The sequence below is a fragment of the Pristiophorus japonicus genome, chromosome 20, assembly GCF_044704955.1.
Source record: "Pristiophorus japonicus isolate sPriJap1 chromosome 20, sPriJap1.hap1, whole genome shotgun sequence".
In the NCBI taxonomy this organism is placed as follows: Eukaryota; Metazoa; Chordata; class Chondrichthyes; family Pristiophoridae; genus Pristiophorus; species Pristiophorus japonicus.
In genome coordinates, this window is record NC_091996.1 from 95,993,132 (window position 1) to 96,013,407 (window position 20,276).

The 20,276-nt window shown below is 44.4% G+C and overlaps 1 protein-coding gene across 1 annotated transcript in view; it reads left to right on the forward strand.

The window, feature by feature from the left end:
* Positions 1-5,821, forward strand: part of LOC139232716 (very-long-chain 3-oxoacyl-CoA reductase-like) — a 52,151-nt gene extending 46,330 nt beyond the window's left edge. Inside the window, exon 11 of the mRNA XM_070863213.1 lies at positions 714-5,821. Coding sequence (XP_070719314.1) covers positions 714-845 — 132 coding nt within the window. The 3' untranslated portion in view covers positions 846-5,821. The remainder of the gene's footprint in view (positions 1-713) is intronic.
* The last annotated feature ends 14,455 nt before the right edge of the window (positions 5,822-20,276 follow it).

Below are 20,276 nucleotides of genomic sequence, written 5' to 3' on the forward strand. Positions count from 1 at the left end.
TGAATTGAAGTATATACTATTTAGTGCTGGCAAACTCCCTTGTTGTCTATTTTCCAGTCCTTGTTTCCTCTGTCTTCCAAATTCACTTTCTCCTTTTCTGCTGCCCAATTCCTGCTTTGCTTCTCTGCCCACTGAAACCATTCTCCGGTTTCCATCCCCCTGCCAAGCTAGTTTAAACCCTCCCTAACAAATCTATGTGGAGAGATTGAGTAGATTGAGGCCATACTCTCTGGATCTTAGAAGAATGAGAGGTGACCTCATTGAAACCTACAAGATTCACAGATTGACAGAGTAGATGCTGAGAGGTTGTTAAGCCTGGCTGGAGAGTCGACAACTAGGGGGCATAGACTCAGGATAAGGGTTCGGTCATTTAGAATGAGGAGACATTTTTTCACTGGAGTTTGTGAATCTTTGGTATTCTCTACTCCAGAGGGATGTGGATGCTCAGTTGAATATATTCAAGGCTGTGATCGATTACATTTAAGGGAATGAAGGGAAATGGGGATCAGGCAGGAAAGTGGAGTTGAGGTAGAAGATCAGCCATGATCTTAGTGAGTGGCGGAGCAGGCTCGAGGGGCCGAATGACCGACTCCTGCTCCAATCCTTATGCCCTTATGTTGTCTGTATGTGAATGGAGGAGAAGGGCGATAGTCAAGTTGGGATCAGATGTCAGTTTATCCTGATGAAACTCTTTTTCTAAACTTTTCTTCCAGCATTTCTTCTTCGAAAGGCTATTTCCAGAATGGCTCCGACTGACCCAGTTCAGCTTAAATAACTTCAAGAAATACAAGGAAAGCAGAAAGCCATTCGTGGAGAAATGGCACAGGAAGTTCAAGACAACATAGTTGCAACATGATTGGAGGGGGTGGGGTGGGGGGGTGAAGGGAAGACACGTCCAGTACTTCTCTCATACCATAATTATAGTGTGGTCCGCTCGTCATCTGGTGTTTGTGGTTTAGTTCAGTGACATGTTTAGTATGATCCATGCAACTGAATTTGTTGGGTCAGCTGAAGTGGTTTTCTCATTAGTAGTTTAAGATTTTAATGTTCTGTGCTGTTCACCTAAACTAGGGTTTTGAAGCGCGTTAGAAGGTCCTTGGAATTTGAAAGAGGGTTCAAAAGCGTGAAGCCAGACAGATTGTTTTAGATGAAAATTGAAACAGGGCCTGAAAAGTGTGTTCTAACATTTTGATATAATAGTTAAGAAATTGGGTTTGAGGCTAATTAGGGTGCTAATGGCGGTGGGTGATAAGTTTTGTGTTGGGAAATGGTTTGTGTCTGCAGCCACAAAATTCAGCACCTGGGCCCTGAGTGTGGGGCAGAGCGCTAAGGGAGGCGTTCCACACCTCTCTTAGGGCACTAGGCCAGCTGAGCAACTGAACACCCCGAGCTAAACACCTCAGAGCGCCCTAAGAGGGGCCTCCCTGGAAAAGCAAATCCCACAAAAAACATTCCCAATACATTGCTCCCCCCACATAAACATAAATCACAAAAATAAAAACAGTCACACTTACTTGATGTAGTCATTTCTTCCCCCACTGCTGCCAGAACAGCTCGGACTGCCCGCTCCCACAATGTACACTGGGGGCGCTACGGGGTCAGCGGCAAACAAAAATCCTTGCGATGTCGAAACCGGGGTCGTTGCACACTGGCTCGAGGCAGTACTGGTCAGCATCGTCAGCACCGGAACACCGAATGTGCCGAGCGGCGCGAATGCTGGCGCTCGCAGCTCTGAACCCCTTTAGCGCCCCTGTTCCGACCCTTTCCAGGGGCGCGAAACGACTGAATTTCTACACCTACAAGTTTCTGAACACCAGGGAAGTGCAGAAAAAAGTTCAGTATGTGCAAAGTTAGCTTAAGGTTGAAGGTTGAGTCCCTAGCAAGGACGGCAGAGACTCTGTTCGCAGACTTAGCCTCGAGGACCGTAGAATGGCCAATGGTGCAACCAGCCTGCTATCCATGAGCCAACGTCATCTAAAGGACAGCCGCAACATTGGAGAAACCAAGAATGATGCGCTGAATTTAGATTTAACCTGGCAAAACCATACCACCGTCTTGAAAATCAGTGAGCAGTTGAGGCGAATAGCAAACCGATGCATTTAAGGGGAAAACATAGAAACACAGAAAATAAGTGCAAGAGTTCGGCCCTTTGAGCCTGCACCGCCATTCAATAAGATCATGGCTGATCATTCCTTTAGTACCCCTTTCCTGCTTTCTCTCTATACCCCTTGATCCCCTTAACCGTAAGGGCCATATCTAACTCCTCTTGAATATATCCAATGAACTGGCATCAACAACTCTGTGCGGTAGGGAATTCCACAGGTTAACAACTCTCTGAGTGAAGAAGTTTCTCCTCATCTCAGTCCTAAATGGCCTGCCCCTTATCCTAAGACTATGTCCCCTGGTTCTGGACTTCTCCAACATCGAGAACATTCTTCCCGCATCTAACCTGTCCAGTCCCATCAGAATCTTATATGTTTCTATGAGATCCCCTCTCATCCTTCTAAACGCCAGTGAATAAAAGCCCAGTTGATCCAGTCTCTCCTCATATGTCAGTCCTGCCATCACTGGAATCAGTCTGGTGAACCTTCGCTGCACTCCCTCAATAGCAAGAATGTCCTTCCTCAGACTAGGAGAGACCAAAACTGGTCACAATATTCCAGGTGAGGCCTCACCAAGGCCCTGTACAACTGCAGTAAGACCTTCCTGCCCTGTCAGATCCCCTAGCTATGAAGGCCAACATACCATTTGCCTTCTTTACCGCCTGCTGTACCTGCGTGCCCACTGTCAGTGACTGATGAACCATGACACCCAGGTCTCGTTGCACCTCCCCTTTTTCTAGTCTGCCGCCATTCAGATAATATTCTGCCTTCGTGTTTTTGCCCTCAAAATGGATAACCTCACATTTATCCACATTATACTGCATCTGCATGCATTTGCCCACTCACCTAAAACCGTATTCCTCAAGGTTCCTGAATAGGAGCACTACCAACCAAACATGTACTCTATGGCTTTGGAAACCCTGCAGCCTCTTAGCGTTCTCCTCACAGCTCACACCGCCACCCAGTTTAGTGTCATCCGCAAACTTGGAGATATTACACTCTCTTTCTTCATCCAAATCGTTAATGTATTTTGTAAAGAGCTGGGGTCCCAGCACTGAGCCCTGCGGCACCCCACTAGTAACTGCCTGCCATTCTGAAAAGGACCCGTTTATCTCGACTCTCTGCTAACTGTCTGCCAACCAGTTCTCTATCCACATCAGTCCATTACCCCCAATACCATGCGCTTTGATTTTGTACACCAATCTCTTGTGCGGAACCTTGTCAAAAGCCTTTTGAAAGTCCAAATACACCACATCCACTGGTTCTCCCTTGTCCACTCTATTAGTTACATCCTCAAAAAATTCCAGAAGATTCGTCAAGCATGATTTCCCTTTCATAAATCCATGCTGACTCGGTCCGATCCTGTCACTGCTTTCCAAATGGGCTGCTATTTCATCCTTAATGATTGATTCCAACATTTTCCCCACTACTGATGTCAGGCTAACCGGTCTATAATTACCCGCTTTCTCACTCCTTCCTTTTTAAAAAAAATGGTGTTACATTAGCTCCCCTCCAGTCCATAGGAACTGACCCAGAATCGATAGATTGTTGGAAAATGATCACCAATGCATCCACTATTTCTAGGGCCACTTCCTTAAGTACTCTGGGATGCAGACTATCAGGACCCGGGGATTTATCGGCCTTCAATCTCATCAATTTCCCTAACACAATTTCCCGCCTAATAAGGATATCTTTCAGTTCTCACTAGACCCACTGTCCCCGAGTACATTCGGAAGGTTATTTGTATCTTCCTTTGTGAAGACAGAACCGAAGTATTAGTTCAATTGGTCTGCCATTTCTTAATTCCCCATTATAAATTCACCTGAATCTGACTGCAAGGGACCTACGTTTGTCTTTACTAATCTTTTTCTCTTCACATATTTATAGAAGCTTTTGCAGTCAGTTTTTATGTTCCCTGTAAGCTTACTCTCATACTCTATTTTCCCCCTCTTAATTAAACCCTTAGTCCTCCCCGGTTGAATTCTAAATTTCCCAGTCCTCAGGTTTGTTGCTTTTTCTGGCCAATTTATATGCCTCTTACTTGGTTTTAACACTATCCTTAATTTCCCTTGTTAGCCATGGTTGAGCCACCTTCCCAGTTTTATTTTTACTCCAGACAGGGATGTACAATTGCTGAAGTTCATCCATGTGATCTTTAAATGTTTGCCATTGCCTATCCACCATCAACCCTTTAAGTATCCTTTGCCAGTCTATTCTAGCCAATTCACATCTCATACAGTCGAAGTTACCTTTCCTTAAGTTTAGGACCTAAGTTTCCGAATTAACTTTGTCACTCTCCATCTTAATAAGGAATTCTACCATATTATGGTCACTTTTCCCCAAAGGGCCTTGCACAACAAGATTGCTAATTAGTCCCTTCTCATTACACATCACCCAGTCTAGGATGGCCAGCTCCCTGGTTGGTTCCTCGACATATTGGTCTAGAAAGCCATCCCTAATACACTCCAGGAAATCCTCCTCCACCGCATTGCTACCAGTTTGGTTAGCCCAATCTATATGTAGATTAAAGTCGTCCATGATTACTGCTGTACCTTTATTGCACACATCCCTTATTTCTTGTTTGATGCTGTCCCTAACCTCACTACTACTGTTTGGTGGTCTGTACACAACTCCCACTAGCGTTTTCTGCCCTTTGGTATTCCGCAGCTCCACCCATACCAATTCTACATCATCCAGGCGAATATCCTTCCTTACAATTGCATTGATTTCCTCTTTAACCAGCAACGCCACCCTGCCTCCTTTTCCTTTCTGTCTATCCTTCCTAAATGCTGAATACCCTTGGATGTTGAGTTCCCAGCCTTGGTCACCCTGGAGCCATGTCTCTGTGATGCCAATCACATCGTATCCGTTAACTGCTATCTGTGCAGTTAATTCATCCACCTTATTCCGAATACTCCTCGCATTGAGGCACAGAGCCTTCAGGCTTGTCTTTTTAACATACTTTGCCCCTTTTGAATTTTGCTGTAATGTGGCCCTTTTTGCTTTTTGCCTTGGGTTTCTCTGCCCTCCATTTTTACTATTATCCTTTCTATCTTTTGCTTCTGCCTCCATTCTATTTCCTTCTGTCTCCCTGCATAAGTTCCCATCCCCCTGCCATATTAGTTTAACTCCTCCCTAACAGTACTAGCAAACACCCCCCCCCTAGGACATTGGTTCTGATCCTGCCCCGGTGCAGGCCGTCCGGTTTGTACTGGTCCCACCTGCCCCAGAACCGGTTCCAATGTCCCAGGAATTTGAATCCCTCCCTTCTGCACCATTTCTCAATCTATAGCTCTCCCACTCTTTTTCCTGCCCTCAGAGCCAGCCACGGTGCCATGAACTTGGCTGCTGCCCTCCCCTGATGAGTCATCCCCCTCAAAAGTACCCAAAGCGGTGTATCTGTTTTGCAGGGGGATGACCGTAGGGGACCCCTGCACTACCTTCCCTGCACTGCTCTTCCTGTTGGTCTTCCATTCCCTATTTGGCTGTGGACCCTTAACCTGTGCTAAGACCAACTCACTTAACGTGCTATTCACGTCATTCTCAGGGAAGCTGGATAAATACCGGAGGGAGAAAGGAATACAAGGATATGCTGGCAGGGTGAGATGAAGTAAAGTTGGAGGAGGCTCATGTAGAGTATAGACACCGGCTTTGTTGGACCAATGGCCTGATTCTGTGCTGTACATTCTATGTAATCTTATGCGAAAAATGGTAATTTGTCATGCTATAACCAAATAAATGCTGCATTATGGTGATGTGTACAATTACATTTACTGCTGTGCTTAAGGTGATTTAGATTCTATTCATTAATCTTGAACCAGACACTTTGATAGTGATTGCCAAAACCGACTTAATTTCCGATCAAGAGTCAGGCAAACCTGGGGCTGTGCTTGCCCAATTCGCAGACCTCGGGAAGGCCGGTGTGATATATTCACAGAGCACAAGCACACACAGCTTTCTAACATGGCCGGCAGCTCTCAGAAGTCTCCGGAATCTGCTGCTTCTGTTTAATTATTAACTCTAGTTGCAGTACATAATAAGTCCACATCCACAGTGTGGAGCTACAAACATTACAAGTTCACAGACATTACTCTTCTCCCTCCTTAATGAAGAAGTTATTATAACAACATCATACATAACTTGCATGTTTATACATAATACAGGATATAGACTTACTTTTATCCATATTTACAAATTTAACTTTACCACTTGTTTTCTGTTTCGAAGAGGATACCTTCACTCTCGAACAGAACCTTCCAAACATGGTGTCGAATCTAAACTCATTCGAGGCTCATCCTGAGGAACGTTTTCCTCCACGGAATTCCTTGATTTTCATTTGAACTCCCTTTAACTTCAGGTTCTTTGTTTCCTGACTCGGACTCAGACTTTCATTCTGATTCTCTTCTGGATTTGTTTCCAGTACATTGGATTTAGGATTTGCTACTGGTGTATCAAAACTATCTGATGAATCAGAAATAATTGAATCATTCCCACCTTCAATTCCTTCTATGTCTGTAGGTAAAATATGATCAATATGAACAAACCTAACCTCTCCATTATCAAACATCTTTACCAAATATGAGACCACATATCTTCACCACTCTTCCTGGTAACCACTTTAACCATTTATGATGATGGTTCTTCACTCTCACCTTCTGGTTTAATTTCACACTTCTCTCCTTTACTCTACCTCTATCATGATTCTCTTTCTGTCTTAATTGTGTCTCTTCTACAGACTGTGCCAAATTTGGCTTTAACAACGAGAATCTAGTTCGTGGCTGTCGTTTGAGAAACAACACTGCTGGTGGTCTACCAGTAGTTTTTTTAAGGAATATTTCGATATGTAATCAAAAAATTTGCCAATTTGTAATCCAATGTTTCCTTGGATTTGGATCTAACATTTGTTTTATGAGGGCACGTTTTACAATTTGTACAGTGCGCTCTGCTGCACCATTCGAAGCAAGATGGTATGGTGGAACCTTGGTATGTTTCACACCATTTTTGCTTGTGAATTGTGCAAATTCGTCGGAATGGAATTGTGGTCCATTATCCGAAACAATTTCTTTTGGGAGGTCAAATGAAGAAAATAAACTTCGCAAAATGTCCAATGTTTTACTTGTTATTTTCCACATTAGAAACACCTCAACCCACTTCGAATGGCTATCAATCACAGTGAACAATTGTTGTCCTTCTAACTCAGCAAAATCAATATGTAGCCTTTGCCACACCCTGGGAGGCCATTTCCATGGCTGTAATGGTACTGATGGTGATTGCTTGCTTACCGATTGACATGTCGTACACTGATTCACGATGTACTCTATCTTTATCAAGACCTGGCCACAATAAACAACTGCGTGCAAAACTCTTGGTCAAGCACATGCTCAGGTGCTGGTCAGAAGAACATAAGAGCATAGAATTAGGAGCAGGAGTAGGCCATCTAGCCCCTCGAGCCTGCTCCGCCATTCAACAAGATCATGGCTGATCTGGCCATGGACTCAGCTGCACTTACCCCCCCCCCCCCCGCTCCCCGTAACCCTTAATTCCCTTATTGGTGAAAAATCTATCTATCTGTGATTTGAATACATTCAATGAGCTAGCCTCAACTGCTTTCTTGGGCAGAGAATTCCACAGATTCACAACCCTCTGGGAGAAGAAATTCCTTCTCAACTCGGTTTTAAATTGGCTCCCCTGTATTTTGAGGCTGTGCCCCCTAGTTCTAGTCTCCCCGGCCAGTGGAAACAACCTCTCTGCCTCTATCTTGTCTATCCCTTTCATTATTTTAAATGTTTCTATAAGATCACCCCTCATCCTTCTGAACTCCAATGAGTAAAGACACAGTCTACTCAATCTATCATCAAAAGGTAACCCCCTTATCTCCGGAATCAGCCTAGTGAATCGTCTCTGTACCCCCTCCAAAGCAAGTATATCCTTCCTTCAGTAAGGTGACCAAAACTGCACGCAGTACTCCAGGTGCGGCCTCACCAATACCCTGTACAGTTGCAGCAGGACCTCCCTGCTTTTGTACTCCATCCCTCTCGCAATGAAGGCCAACATTCCATTCGCCTTCCTGATTACCCGCTGCAGCCGCAAACTAACTTTTTGGGATTCATGCACAAGGACCCCCAGGTCCCTCTGCACCTCAGCATGTTGTAATTTCTCCCCATTCAAATAATATTCCCTTTTTCTGTTTTTTTTTCCAAGGTGGATGACCTCACATTTTCCGACATTGTATTCCATCTGCTAAACCTTAGCCCATTTGCTTAACCTATCTAAATCTCTTTGCAGCCTCTCTGTGTCCTCTACACAACCCGCTTTCCCACTAATCTTTGTGTCTTCTGCAAATTTTGTTACACTACACTCTGTCCCCTCTTACAGGTCATCTATGTATATTGTAAACAGTTGTCCCGGCACCGATCCCTGTGGCACACCACTAACCACCGATTTCCAACCCGAAAAGGACCCATTTATCCCGAATCTCTGCTTTCTGTTCGCCATCCAATTTTCTATCCATGCTAATACATTTCCTCTGACTCCGCGTACCTTTATCTTCTGCAGTAACCTTTTGTGTGGCACCTTATCGAATGCCTTTTGGAAATCTAAATACACCACATCCATCGGTACACCTCTATCCACCATGCTCGTTATATCCTCAAAGAATTCCAGTAAATTAGTTAAACATCATTTCCCCTTCATGAATCCACGTTGTGTCTGCTTGATTGCACTATTCCTATCTAGATGTCCCGCTATTTCTTCCTTAATGATAGCTTCAAGCATTTTAAACTAACCGGCCTATAGTTACCTGCCTTTTGTCTGCCCCCTTTTTTAAACAGATGCGTTACATTAGCTGCTTTCCAATCCGCTGGTACCTCCCCAGAGTCCAGAGAATTTTGGTAGATTATAACGAATGCATCTGCTATAACTTCCGCCATCTCTTTTAATACCCTGGGATGCATTTCATCAGGACCAGGGGACTTGTCTACCTTGAGTCCCATTAGCCTGTCTAGCACTACCCCCCTAGTGATAGTGATTGTCTCAAGGTCCTCCCTTCCCACATTCCTGTGACCAGAAATTTTTGGCATGGTTTTTGTGTCTTCCACTGTGAAGACCGAAGCAAAATAATTGTTTAAGGTCTCAGCCATTTCCACATTTCCCATTATTAAATCCCCCTCCTCATCTTCTAAGGGACCAACATTTACTTTAGTCACTGTTTTGCATTTTATATATCGGTAAAAGCTTTTACTATCTGTTTTTATGTTTTGCGCAAGTTTACTTTCGTAATCTATCTTTCCTTTCTTTATTGCTTTCTTAGTCATTCTTTGCTGTAAGCTTTCCACGTTTCTCTGGAATATCGCCGCCGTCGATCGGATTCCAAACGGCATCTGTTATAAACAAAAACACCTTTCTACGTGTTGATGCAGGTGAGGGCCTTCAATGATTCCTCCAGTTCCTGTGTCATGTCGGCTGAAGTCAAATCCAGCTTTGTGAATTTCTTTCCTCCCGCCAGCGTTGCAAAGAGGGCGTCGACCTTTGGTAGTGGGTATTCATCCTTTCGGGAGAAACGATTGATAGTTACTTTGTAATCGCTACAGATTCTGATGGTGCCGTCTCCCTTGAGGACTGGGGCTATAGGACTAGCCCACTCGTTGAACTCGATCGGGGAAATGATGCCCTCTCTTTGCAGCCAGTCTAGCTCGATCTCTACCCTTTCTCTCATCATGTACAGTACTGCTCTCGCCTTGTGATAGATGGGTCGTGCCCCCGGAATTAGGTGGATCTGCACTTTTGCTCCTTGGAATTTCCCGATGCCTAGTTCGAACAGCGAAGGAAATTTGTTTAAGACCTAGTCATCAGCGGGCGATAGCGCTCGAACGTCGTCCCATTTCCAGCATTTCTTTCCCAGCCAGCTCCTGCTGAGCAGCTTGGGACCATCGCCCGGTACCACCCAGAGTGGTAGCTTGTGCACCGTTCCATCGTAGGAGACCTTTACGGTAGCACTGTCGATTACAGGAATCAGTTCTTTCGTGTAAGTTCTTAGTTTTGTGCGAACTGGAGTTAAGACTGGCCTTGAGGCCTTGTTGCACCACAGCCTTTCGAAAGTTTTTTTGCCCATGGACTGACTCGCGCCCGTGTCCAGCTCCATTGATACTGACCGGGAGTCCATTTAGTTCAACATTCAACATTATCGGGGGACAATTCGTGGTGAATGTGTGCACCCCATGTACCTCTGCCTTCTCTATCTGAGGCTCTGGTTCGTAGTGATCGTCCGTGGATCTGTCCTCTTCTGCAACATGGTGGTTTGCAGGTTGAACAGGCTTTGCAGCTCGCCTGCACACTCTTTTGGAGGTGTTCCATTGTTCCACAGCCCTTGCAAACGTACTCTTTGAATCGGCATGAATGGAAACGATGATCACCCCCGCAGCGCCAACAAGGTGTTAATGGCCTTGCATTCATCACCCTTGATGGTGGACTCAGAGATATCTACGGACGTGTAGCTGCAGGTATGTGTGACCTGTCCTGTACGTTACGATTCGAAAACAACCTCACTTTGTTCACAGTACTTGTAGCAGCACTTGTGTGCTGAGAGGTTTGCTTCATATTGTCACTGGTGGCAATGATCGCCTGGGCTACCGCTATGGCCTTACTCAAGGTTGGGGTCTCTACAGTCAAAAGTTTGCGAAGTATGGTTTAGTGGCCAATGCCAAGAACGAAAAAGTCTCTGAGCATGTGCTCTAAATGTCCTTCAAATTCACAATGTCCTGCAAGGCATCTTAGCTCGGCGACATAACTCACCACTTCCTGGCCCTCAGACCTTTTGTAGGTGTAGAACTGGTACCTCGCCATCAGAACACTTCCGTTCGGGTTCAAATGCTCTCGGACCAGTGTGCACAAATCATCGTACGATTTCTCTGTGGGTTTCGCTGGAGTGAGCAGATTCTTCATGAGGCCGTACGTTGGTGCCCCACAGACGGTGAGGAGGATCGCCCTTCGTTTGGCAGCGCTCTCTTCCCCATCTAGCTCATTGGCCACGAAGTATTGGTCGAGTCGCTCCACAAGTTTCCCAATCATCTCCCTCCGAGAATTTCTCCAGGATGACCACTGTTCTCTGCATTTTTGGGTTCGCTACCTGTATCCCATCGCCAGTTGTTGTGTACGGAGAAAGAGTCAGACTGAACACTGTGAGCTCAAAGTAAAGTGTGACTTTAGTCTTTTATTGCAGGTTAATTAAGTTAATTCGGAAACTAGGGTCCTGAACTTAAGGAAAGGTAAATTCGAAGGTATGAGGTGTGAATTGGCTAGAATAGACTGGCAGAGGATACTTAAAGGGTTGACGGTGGATAAGGAATGGCAAACATTTAAAGATCACATGGATGAACTTCAGCAATTGTACATCCCTGTCTGGAGTAAAAATAAAACTGGGAAGGTGGCTCAACCATGGCTAACAAGGGAAATTAAGGATAGTGTTAAAACCAAGGAAGAGGCATATAAATTGGCTAGAAAAAGCAACAAACCTGAGGACTGGGAAATTTAGAATTCAACAGAGGAGGACTAAGGGTTTAATTAAGAAGGGGAAAAGGGAGTATGAGAGGAAACTTGCCGGGAACATAAAAACTGACTGCAAAAGCTTCTATAAACATATGAAGAGAAAAAGATTAGTAAAGACAAATGTAGGTCCCTTGCAGTCAGATTGAGGTGAATTTATAATGGGGGACAAAGAAATGGCAGACCAATTGAACCAATACTTCGGTTCTGTCTTCACAAAGAAAGATACAAATAACCTTCCGAATGTACTCGGGGACAATGGATCTAGTGAGAATGAGAAACTGAAAGATATCCTTATTAGGCGGGAAATTGTGTTAGGGAAATTGATGGGATTAAAGGCCGATAAATCCCCGGGTCCTGATAGTCTGCATCCCAGAGTACTTAAAAGACTAAGGTCACACTTTACTTTGAGCTCACAGTGTTCAGTCTTACTCTTTCTCCGTACACAACAACTGGCGACGAGATACAGATAGCGAACCCAAAAATGCAGAGAACAGTGGTCATCCTGGAGAAATTCTCGGAGGGAGATGATTGGGAAACTTGTGGAGCGACTCGACCAATACTGCGTGGCCAACGAGCTAGATGGGGAAGAGAGCGCTACCAAACGAAGGGCGATCCTCCTCACCGTCTGTGGGGCACCAACGTATGGCCTCATAAAGAATCTGTTCACTCCAGCGAAACCCACGGAGAAATCATACGATGATTTGTGCACACTGGTCCGAGAGCATTTGAACCCGAAATAAAGCGTTCTGATGGCGAGGTACCGGTTCTACACCTACAAAAGGTCTGATGCATTGGTGATCATTTTCCAACAATCTATCGACTCTGGATCAGTTCCTATGGACTGGAGGGTAGCTAATGTAACGCCACTTTTTTAAAAAGGAGGGAGAGAAAAAGCGGGTAATTATAGACCGGTTAGCCTGACATCAGTAGTGGGGAAAATGTTGGAATCAATCATTAAGGATGAAATAGCAGCCCATTTGGAAAGCAGTGACAGGATCGGACCGAGTCAGCATGGATTTATGAAAGGGAAATCATGCTTGACGAATCTACTGGAATTTTTTGAGGATGTAACTAATAGAGTGGACAAGGGAGAACCAGTGGATGTGGTGTATTTGGACTTTCAAAGGGCTTTTGACAAGGTCCCGCACAAGAGATTGGTGTACAAAATCAAAGCGCATAGTATTGGGGGTAATGTACTGACATGGATAGAGAACTGGTTGGCAGACAGGAAGCAGAGTGTTGGGATAAACGAGTCCTTTTCAGAATGGCAGGCAGTTACTAGTGGGGTGCCGCAGGGCTCAGTGCTGGGACCCCAGCTCTTTACAATATACATTAACGATTTGGATGAAGGAATTGAGTGTAATGTCTCCAAGTTTGCGGATGACACTAAGCTAGGTGGCAGTGTGAGCTGTGAGGAGGATGCTAAGAGGCTGCAGGGTGACTTGGACAGGTTAGTTGAGTGGGCAAATACATGGCAGATGCAGTATAATGTGGATAAATGTGAGGTTATCCACTTTGGTGGTAAAAACAGAGAGACAGACTATTATCTGAATGGTGACAGATTAGGAAAAGGGGAGGTGTAACGAGACCTGGGTGTCATGGTACATCAGTCATTGAAGGTTGGCATGCAGGTACAGCAGGCGGTTACGAAAGCAAATGGCATGTTGGCCTTCATAGTGAGGGGATTTGAGTAGAGGGGCAGGGAGGTGTTACTACAGTTGTACAGGGCCTTGGTGAGACCACACCTGGAGTATTGTGTACAGTTTTGGTCTCCTAACTTGAAGGACATTCTTGCTATTGAGGGATTGCAGCGAAGGTTCACCAGACTGATTCCCGGGAAGACGGGACTGACCTATCAAGAAAGACTGGATCAACTGGGCTTGTATCCACTGAAGTTCAGAAGAATCAGAGGGGATCTCATCGAAACGTTTAAAATTCTGACGGGTTTAGACAGGTTAGATGCAGGAAGAATTTTCCCAATGTTGGGGAAGTCCAGAACCAGGGGTCACAGTCTAAGGATAAGGGGTAAGCCATTTAGGACAGAGATGAGGAGAAACTTCTTCACCCAGAGAGTAGTGAATCTGTGGAATTCTCTAGCACAGAAAGTTGTTGAGGCCAATTCACTAAATATATTCAAAAAGGAGTTAGATGTAGTTCTTACTACTAGGGGGATCAAGGGGTATGGAGAGAAAGCAGGAAAGGGGTACTGAAGGAATGATCAGCCATGAACTCATTGAATGGCAGTGCAGGCTCGAAGGGCTAAATGGCCTACTCCTGCACCTATTTTCTATGTTTCTATGTCTCCAGACTGCCTCTCCGACCTGTGAAGCCTCCTTAAATACCTGTGCTCCCAAGGGATTATGGGATCCCTTGAGACTCCAGGGGATGAGCCCATTGGTGGCGGTACAGAGTAAATACGAGTTTACATATATAACAATTGCGACCAGAGAAACATGCGCCACGATAGAGACAAAGGACGAAAGTGGAAACATTGGTCCCATTTAAAGGTGTACACTGATTAGCTGCGCCGGCACACTCCTGATTGCCAGCCCGGGAGCCAGAACAGAGGGAAATGCCAATACACCTGATAACGCTGCAATGACCACGAACCAAAATAAGACCCAGTGTACGCAAGAAGGACTATGTATGACCTGTGAAGGAAATGGAAGCGAAACATTTGGACACACGGATGAAAGGGGTAATTGTACTAATAGTACACATGATGGACTTATAGACTTTTACATAAGGTCGGAGCCCGGAATGGCCACCTCAATCCCAATTACAACCCAATTACCACACCTGAACCAGTTGCCTGTAATGATGCACAGAGTAAATTGGAAGGACAGGGATTAATACTTGAAAAAAGTACGGAAAAGGTGATACTTGTGCCAGGGTATGTTGCAGTTAGGGTAATCTTGAATGTAGGCCAGATAGAATTACCTAAATGGTGTAATACAGTAAGAAATAAATTATACTCCCATCTTTTAAAGCAACAATGGTATCGCATGCAATTTAAGAAAACAAACGAAAAACGACAGAAGCGAGGTGTGATAAAGATGGCAGGAGCGATGTACGCAGCAGGAGTAGCGACAGTTAATACAATAGATATAAGCGAGATCGAGGAGCAGTTGCTAATGTTAAAAAGATCAATGAGAACGATAATAGAACAGGGATATAAGGATAGTGAGGTAATAAGCAAGACAGGAAAGGGAGGGTCACAGATAATAGCGGACGCAGCAACCTTAATAGAGCCAATACAGGACATGATAAATCAGATTAATGCTAGAGTAGGAAATATAACAGAAGCCCAAAATGTGGGAACTGCTTGTGCTACGTTAACCTATCAGCCAGTCCAGGCAGAGGGCGGTCGAGGGGGTTATTAAGCCCGACTGCCTGCCTCACTTCCGTGGTTACATCCGAGCCAGGGTATCCCTGGAGATGGAGCACGCGGTGTCCACCGGTACGCTCGCGGCCTTCCGCGGGAGGTGGGCGCCGGAGGGACTGGAGTGTATCATCACCTCTGGCAACCACATTTTAATTTGATCATTTAAGTTTAAAGTTTAATTTGTTTAATTTGCTGGATTTAGTGCCCCCCCCTTTTAGCCAGGGGGCACTTGTATAATTTATCTTTTTAGTGCCCTAAATCCCCCCCCCAAAAAAAAGGGACACTGGAAAAAAAATGTATTTTGGAGTTTGACTCCCCTTCCAGGAGGCATTTGGTTAAAGTGCACAACCAAAATAGTTGTGCTACGTTAACCATATGGTTGCTGTCTAATATACAGGTAAATCTCCTACAAATACAGATGCACCAAGTACCTGATTGGATAATGAACGATATGTTAAACAATTGGACCCACAAGCAGGCTGAGCCATGCGATTTAAGGGATATCACCATAGTTAATGGGGTTAGTGACAGGTATAAGAAGGATGAAGGGTACTATGTAGGAATACTTACGCATATCCCCAAGCAACTAGCAGCATTCTACTCTCTGTATAAGGTACACAACATTGGAAAAGTACATCAAGGGACGTGGATATCACTCACAAGTCCGCCCAAACATGCTATAAAGATAAAGAGCACTAAAGGTATAGATTTAAGTATGTGTAAACCAGGGAATAATCAATGAGCATGTCCACAGAGTGTGATCAGCACAATGTTGAGCGAATGTGGATTCCAGACATATAACACGTGTGCAATATCGATTAAACCATGCCAGAATGAGAAATGTATACAATATACTAATGTGGGAAAACTGATGTATGTTGTTACTGATGCTGTAAATTAAAAGGGAGGAGTGATGTGCTCCATACTGGATAATAATATGGTGTTTACACATTTGACAATAGACATTGTTATATGTGACACGAATTTAAGGAAGCCCCAAGAAGTGTAATTTACGGCATCAATAACAACAAGACTTTGGGAAACTTGAACTCAGATGAAGAACTGCATCATTTGTGTGTACTCAGTTCTCACCATTACCACCCTTGACAGCTGATTGGGAAAAGATCGTGGAAAAGGCCAAAGATATTGTACATGAGTGGACCCAACTAAAAAAAGGAAATCAGGATGCATGCAGAGGAGGCAGACAAAGCACTTGTTGACTCTGGACTTTGGGCTAATATGTGGAATTGGGGTTTGAATGGTAATATACACCTCTGGAAAAGAATAATATCACATGTATTGGTTGTTGTGCAAGGCTTGCTTGTGCTCGGATTGCTAATATGCTTATGTGTTGTATGAAGCACGTATAAGGAATGGAAACCAAGGGTACAAAGGAAGAATGACAACATTTCTGAAAAGTTACTGAATGCTACTAAGTTATAGATATATGGCCTGTTTGGGACACGCTATGTCCAAGGACCATAAGGGGGGACTGAAGGGGTTGCAGTGAGGAGAGGGCGAATTAAAATAGCAGGCTAAGGCATAAAAGCAAGGAAAATAGCATAACAAGAACAGGTTAGGACTTAGCTTGCACAGGTATAGAAATAGCCTTTAGGAATAACAAGTCAGTATGAGTAAAAACTGGAAGTTGGAGAAACTGAAGCTCAGCCCAACCACATGGAGGAACAATCAGACATTAGATAATACGTGGCAACAGAAGGGAGCTAAAAATTAACATCGGGTACAAAGTTGAGAGGAATTTAAAGTTGTTTTTCTGATCACCAAGAGAATGATGAAATATAGAATGTTCTAAAAAGTAGGCGGGGCCATTAGGTAATGCGGAACATCAAGTATATAAGACCTGGCTATTATATGTAAAGGTAGAGCTTCACTTGGGACTGCCCTAATGACCTCTCTCGCATATGTGGTACAAGCTTGAATAAACTCGCTTTGTTGCATTGTACTACTGCCTGAAGCTCATTATTGAGACAACCCCCAACACCATTTAATATGATCATGGCTGATCTGATCATGGACTCGGCTCCACTTCCCTGCCCGCTCCCCATAACCCTTTATTCTGTCTATCTCCACCTTAAATTTATTCAATGACCCAGCCTCCACAGCTCTCTGTTGCAGATAATTCCGTAGATTTACAACCCTCTGAGAGAAGAAATTCCTCCTCATCTCAGCTTTAAATGGGCAGCCCCTTATTCTGAGATTACGTGCCCTAGTTTTAGTTTCACCTATGAGTGGAAATATCCTCTCTGCATCCACCTTGTCGAGCCCCCTCATTATCTTATATCTTTCGATAAGATCACCTTTCATTCTTGTGAACTCCAATGAATATAGGCCCAAGCTACTCAACCTATCTTCATAAGTCAACCCCCTCATCTCCGGAAACAACCTCGTGAACCTTCTCTGAACTGTCGCCAATGCAAGTATATCCCTCTTTAAATATGGAGACCAAAACTGTACTCTAGGTGTGGCCTGATGTATCTTACCTCGTCGACGGGGCCCGCCCGCCCGGCATCTCACTGGGGGCGGGCCACGCTCGAAGACCTCGGCATCGTCGTCTTCTCTCCCCCCCCCCGCCCGTTCTTCTCCCCCCCTCCATTCCTCTTCTCCCCCCCCTCCATTCCTCTTCTCCCCCCCTCCATTCCTCTTCTCCCCCCCCTCCATTCCTCTTCTCCCCCCCCTCCATTCCTCTTCTCCCCCCCCCGTTCTTCTCCCCTCCCTCCATTCCTCTTCTCCCCCCCTCCATTCCTCTTCTCCCCCCTCCATTCCTCTTCTCCCCTCCCTCCATTCCTCTTCTCCCCCCCCTCCATTCCTCTTCTCCCCCCCCCCCGTTCTTCTCCCCTCCCTCCATTCCTCTTCTCCCCCCACCTCCATTCCTCTTCTCCCCTCCCTCCATTCCTCTTCTCCCCCCACCTCCATTCCTCTTCTCCCCTCCCCGTTCCTCTTCTCCCCCCTCTCACTCTCTCCCCACCCCTCTCTCTCTCCCCCCTCTCTCTCTCTCCCCCCTCTCTCTCGCTCCCCACCCCTCTCTCTCTCTCCCCCCTCTCTCTCGCTCCCCCCCCTCTCTTCCCCCCGCCTCTCTCTCTTCTCCCTGGTGCTGCAGCAGGTGAGCAGAAATAATTTATTATTTATTGAATTATTTTTTTTATTATTTTAAAAAGAAATTTTTGATTGATTTATTGGTTTATTTATCATTTATTATTGATGATGGATGTTTATTTGTAAAAGTTGTGTTTAATGTTTGTAAATTTCCCCCAGCCACATCTCTCGTTCCCTACGCCTGATTTGTAACCTACACCTGATTTCTAAGTGAAGGCTATACTTACTCCATTCTAAGTTAGTTTTGAGTAAGTTTTTATTGCCTAAACTTGCAAAACAGGCGTAAGTGGCTGGACACGGCCCCTTTTGGAAAAAAAAAATCTGTTCTAAAATGGAACTGTTCTCACTCACTAGAACTGGAGCAAACTAAATGCCGAGAATTGCAATTTCTAAGATACTCCAATCTAAACTAGTTGCTCTAAAAAAAATAGGAGCAACTCAGGCCAAAACTTGACCCCATTATTTCTAAGATAGATCAATGTAATTGGGCTACACCCATTGTTGTTGTACCCAAGTCTGATGGTAAGTAAGATTGTGTGGTGATTATAAAGTAACTATAAACCAGGTTCTAGAGAGTAATGTCCCCAATACATTGCCAAATATAGAAGATTTGTTCACAACACTGACAGGTGGTCAGATCTTCTCAAAACTGGATCTTACGAATGCCTACTTACAGCTTGAACTAGATGAGGAGTCCAAGTCATGTTTGACTATAAATACTCATCTAGGTCTATATCAATTTAATAGGCTACCGTTTGGAGTGTCTTCCGCCCCTGCCATATTCCAAGGGGTGATGAACCAGATTTTGCAAGGTATTGAAGGGGTAGTATGTTATTTGGATGACATACTAATTTCAGCACCAAATAGGCAAATTCATAATAACATATTGAATGAAGTCCTCAAATGGCTAGAGAAGCACAGAGTACGAGTGTCTGCTCGTAAGTGTGAGTTATTTCAAACCTCAGTGGACTCCTTAGGGTACAGAGTAGACAAAGATGGCTTACATCCAACCAAGGGAAAACTGGATGCAATCAGAAATGCATCCTATCCCAGGAATGTCACTGAACTTCGTTCATTCTTGGGTCTTTTGAACTATTATGGGAAGTTCCAACATTACCTGCAGCCCGAATGCAAAGATGTGCTTTGATTTTGTCATCATATACATATGATATTGAATACAGACGATCAGCTGATCACAGTAATGCTGATGCAATGACTAGATTGCCTTCCCCATCACAAGTTACACCCGATAGGGAAGAAGTGTTTTATTTTTCATACATTGATGAACTGCCAGTCACAGCTGAAGAGATTGGAAGAGCAATCAAACATGACCCAGTGATGTCAAAGGTGTGTGATTATATTGCAAATGGATGGCCAAACCATGCAACAGACAAAGATATTCATCCATTCTTCATTCGTAGGAATTAATTATCAGTCGATAAAGATTGTATCATGTGGGGTGCAAGAGTGGTTATACCAAATAAATTCAGGTCCAAATTATTAGCAGACCTCCGTGACGTATAAGGTGGCCAAGGTTAGTGCGAAACTAGAAGATTGGGAAAATTTTAAACGACAGCAAAGAATGACTCAGAAAGCAATAAAGAAAGGAAAGATAGATTACGAAAGTAAACTTGCACAAAACATAAAAACAGATAGTAAAAGCTTTTACCGATATATAAAACGGAAAAGAGTGACTAAAGTAAATGTTGATCCCTTAGAAGATGAGAAGGAGGATTTAATAATGGGAAATGTGGAAATGGCTGAGACCTTAAACAATTATTTTGCTTCGGTCTTCACAGTGGAAGACACAAAAACCATGCCAAAAATTGCTGGTCACGGGAATATGGGAAGGGAGGACCTTGAGATAATCTCTATCACTAGTGGGGTAGTGCTGGACAGGCTAATGGGACTCAAGGTAGACAAGTCCCCTGGTCCTGATGAAATGCATCCCAGGGTAATAAAAGAGATGGCTGAAGTTATAGCAGATGCATTCGTTATAATCTACCAAAATTCTCTGGACTCTGGGGAGGTACCATCGGATTGGAAAGCAGCTAATGTAACGCCTCTGTTTAAAAAAGGGGGCATACAAAAGCCAGGTAACTATAGGCCAGTTAGTTTAACATCTGTGGTGG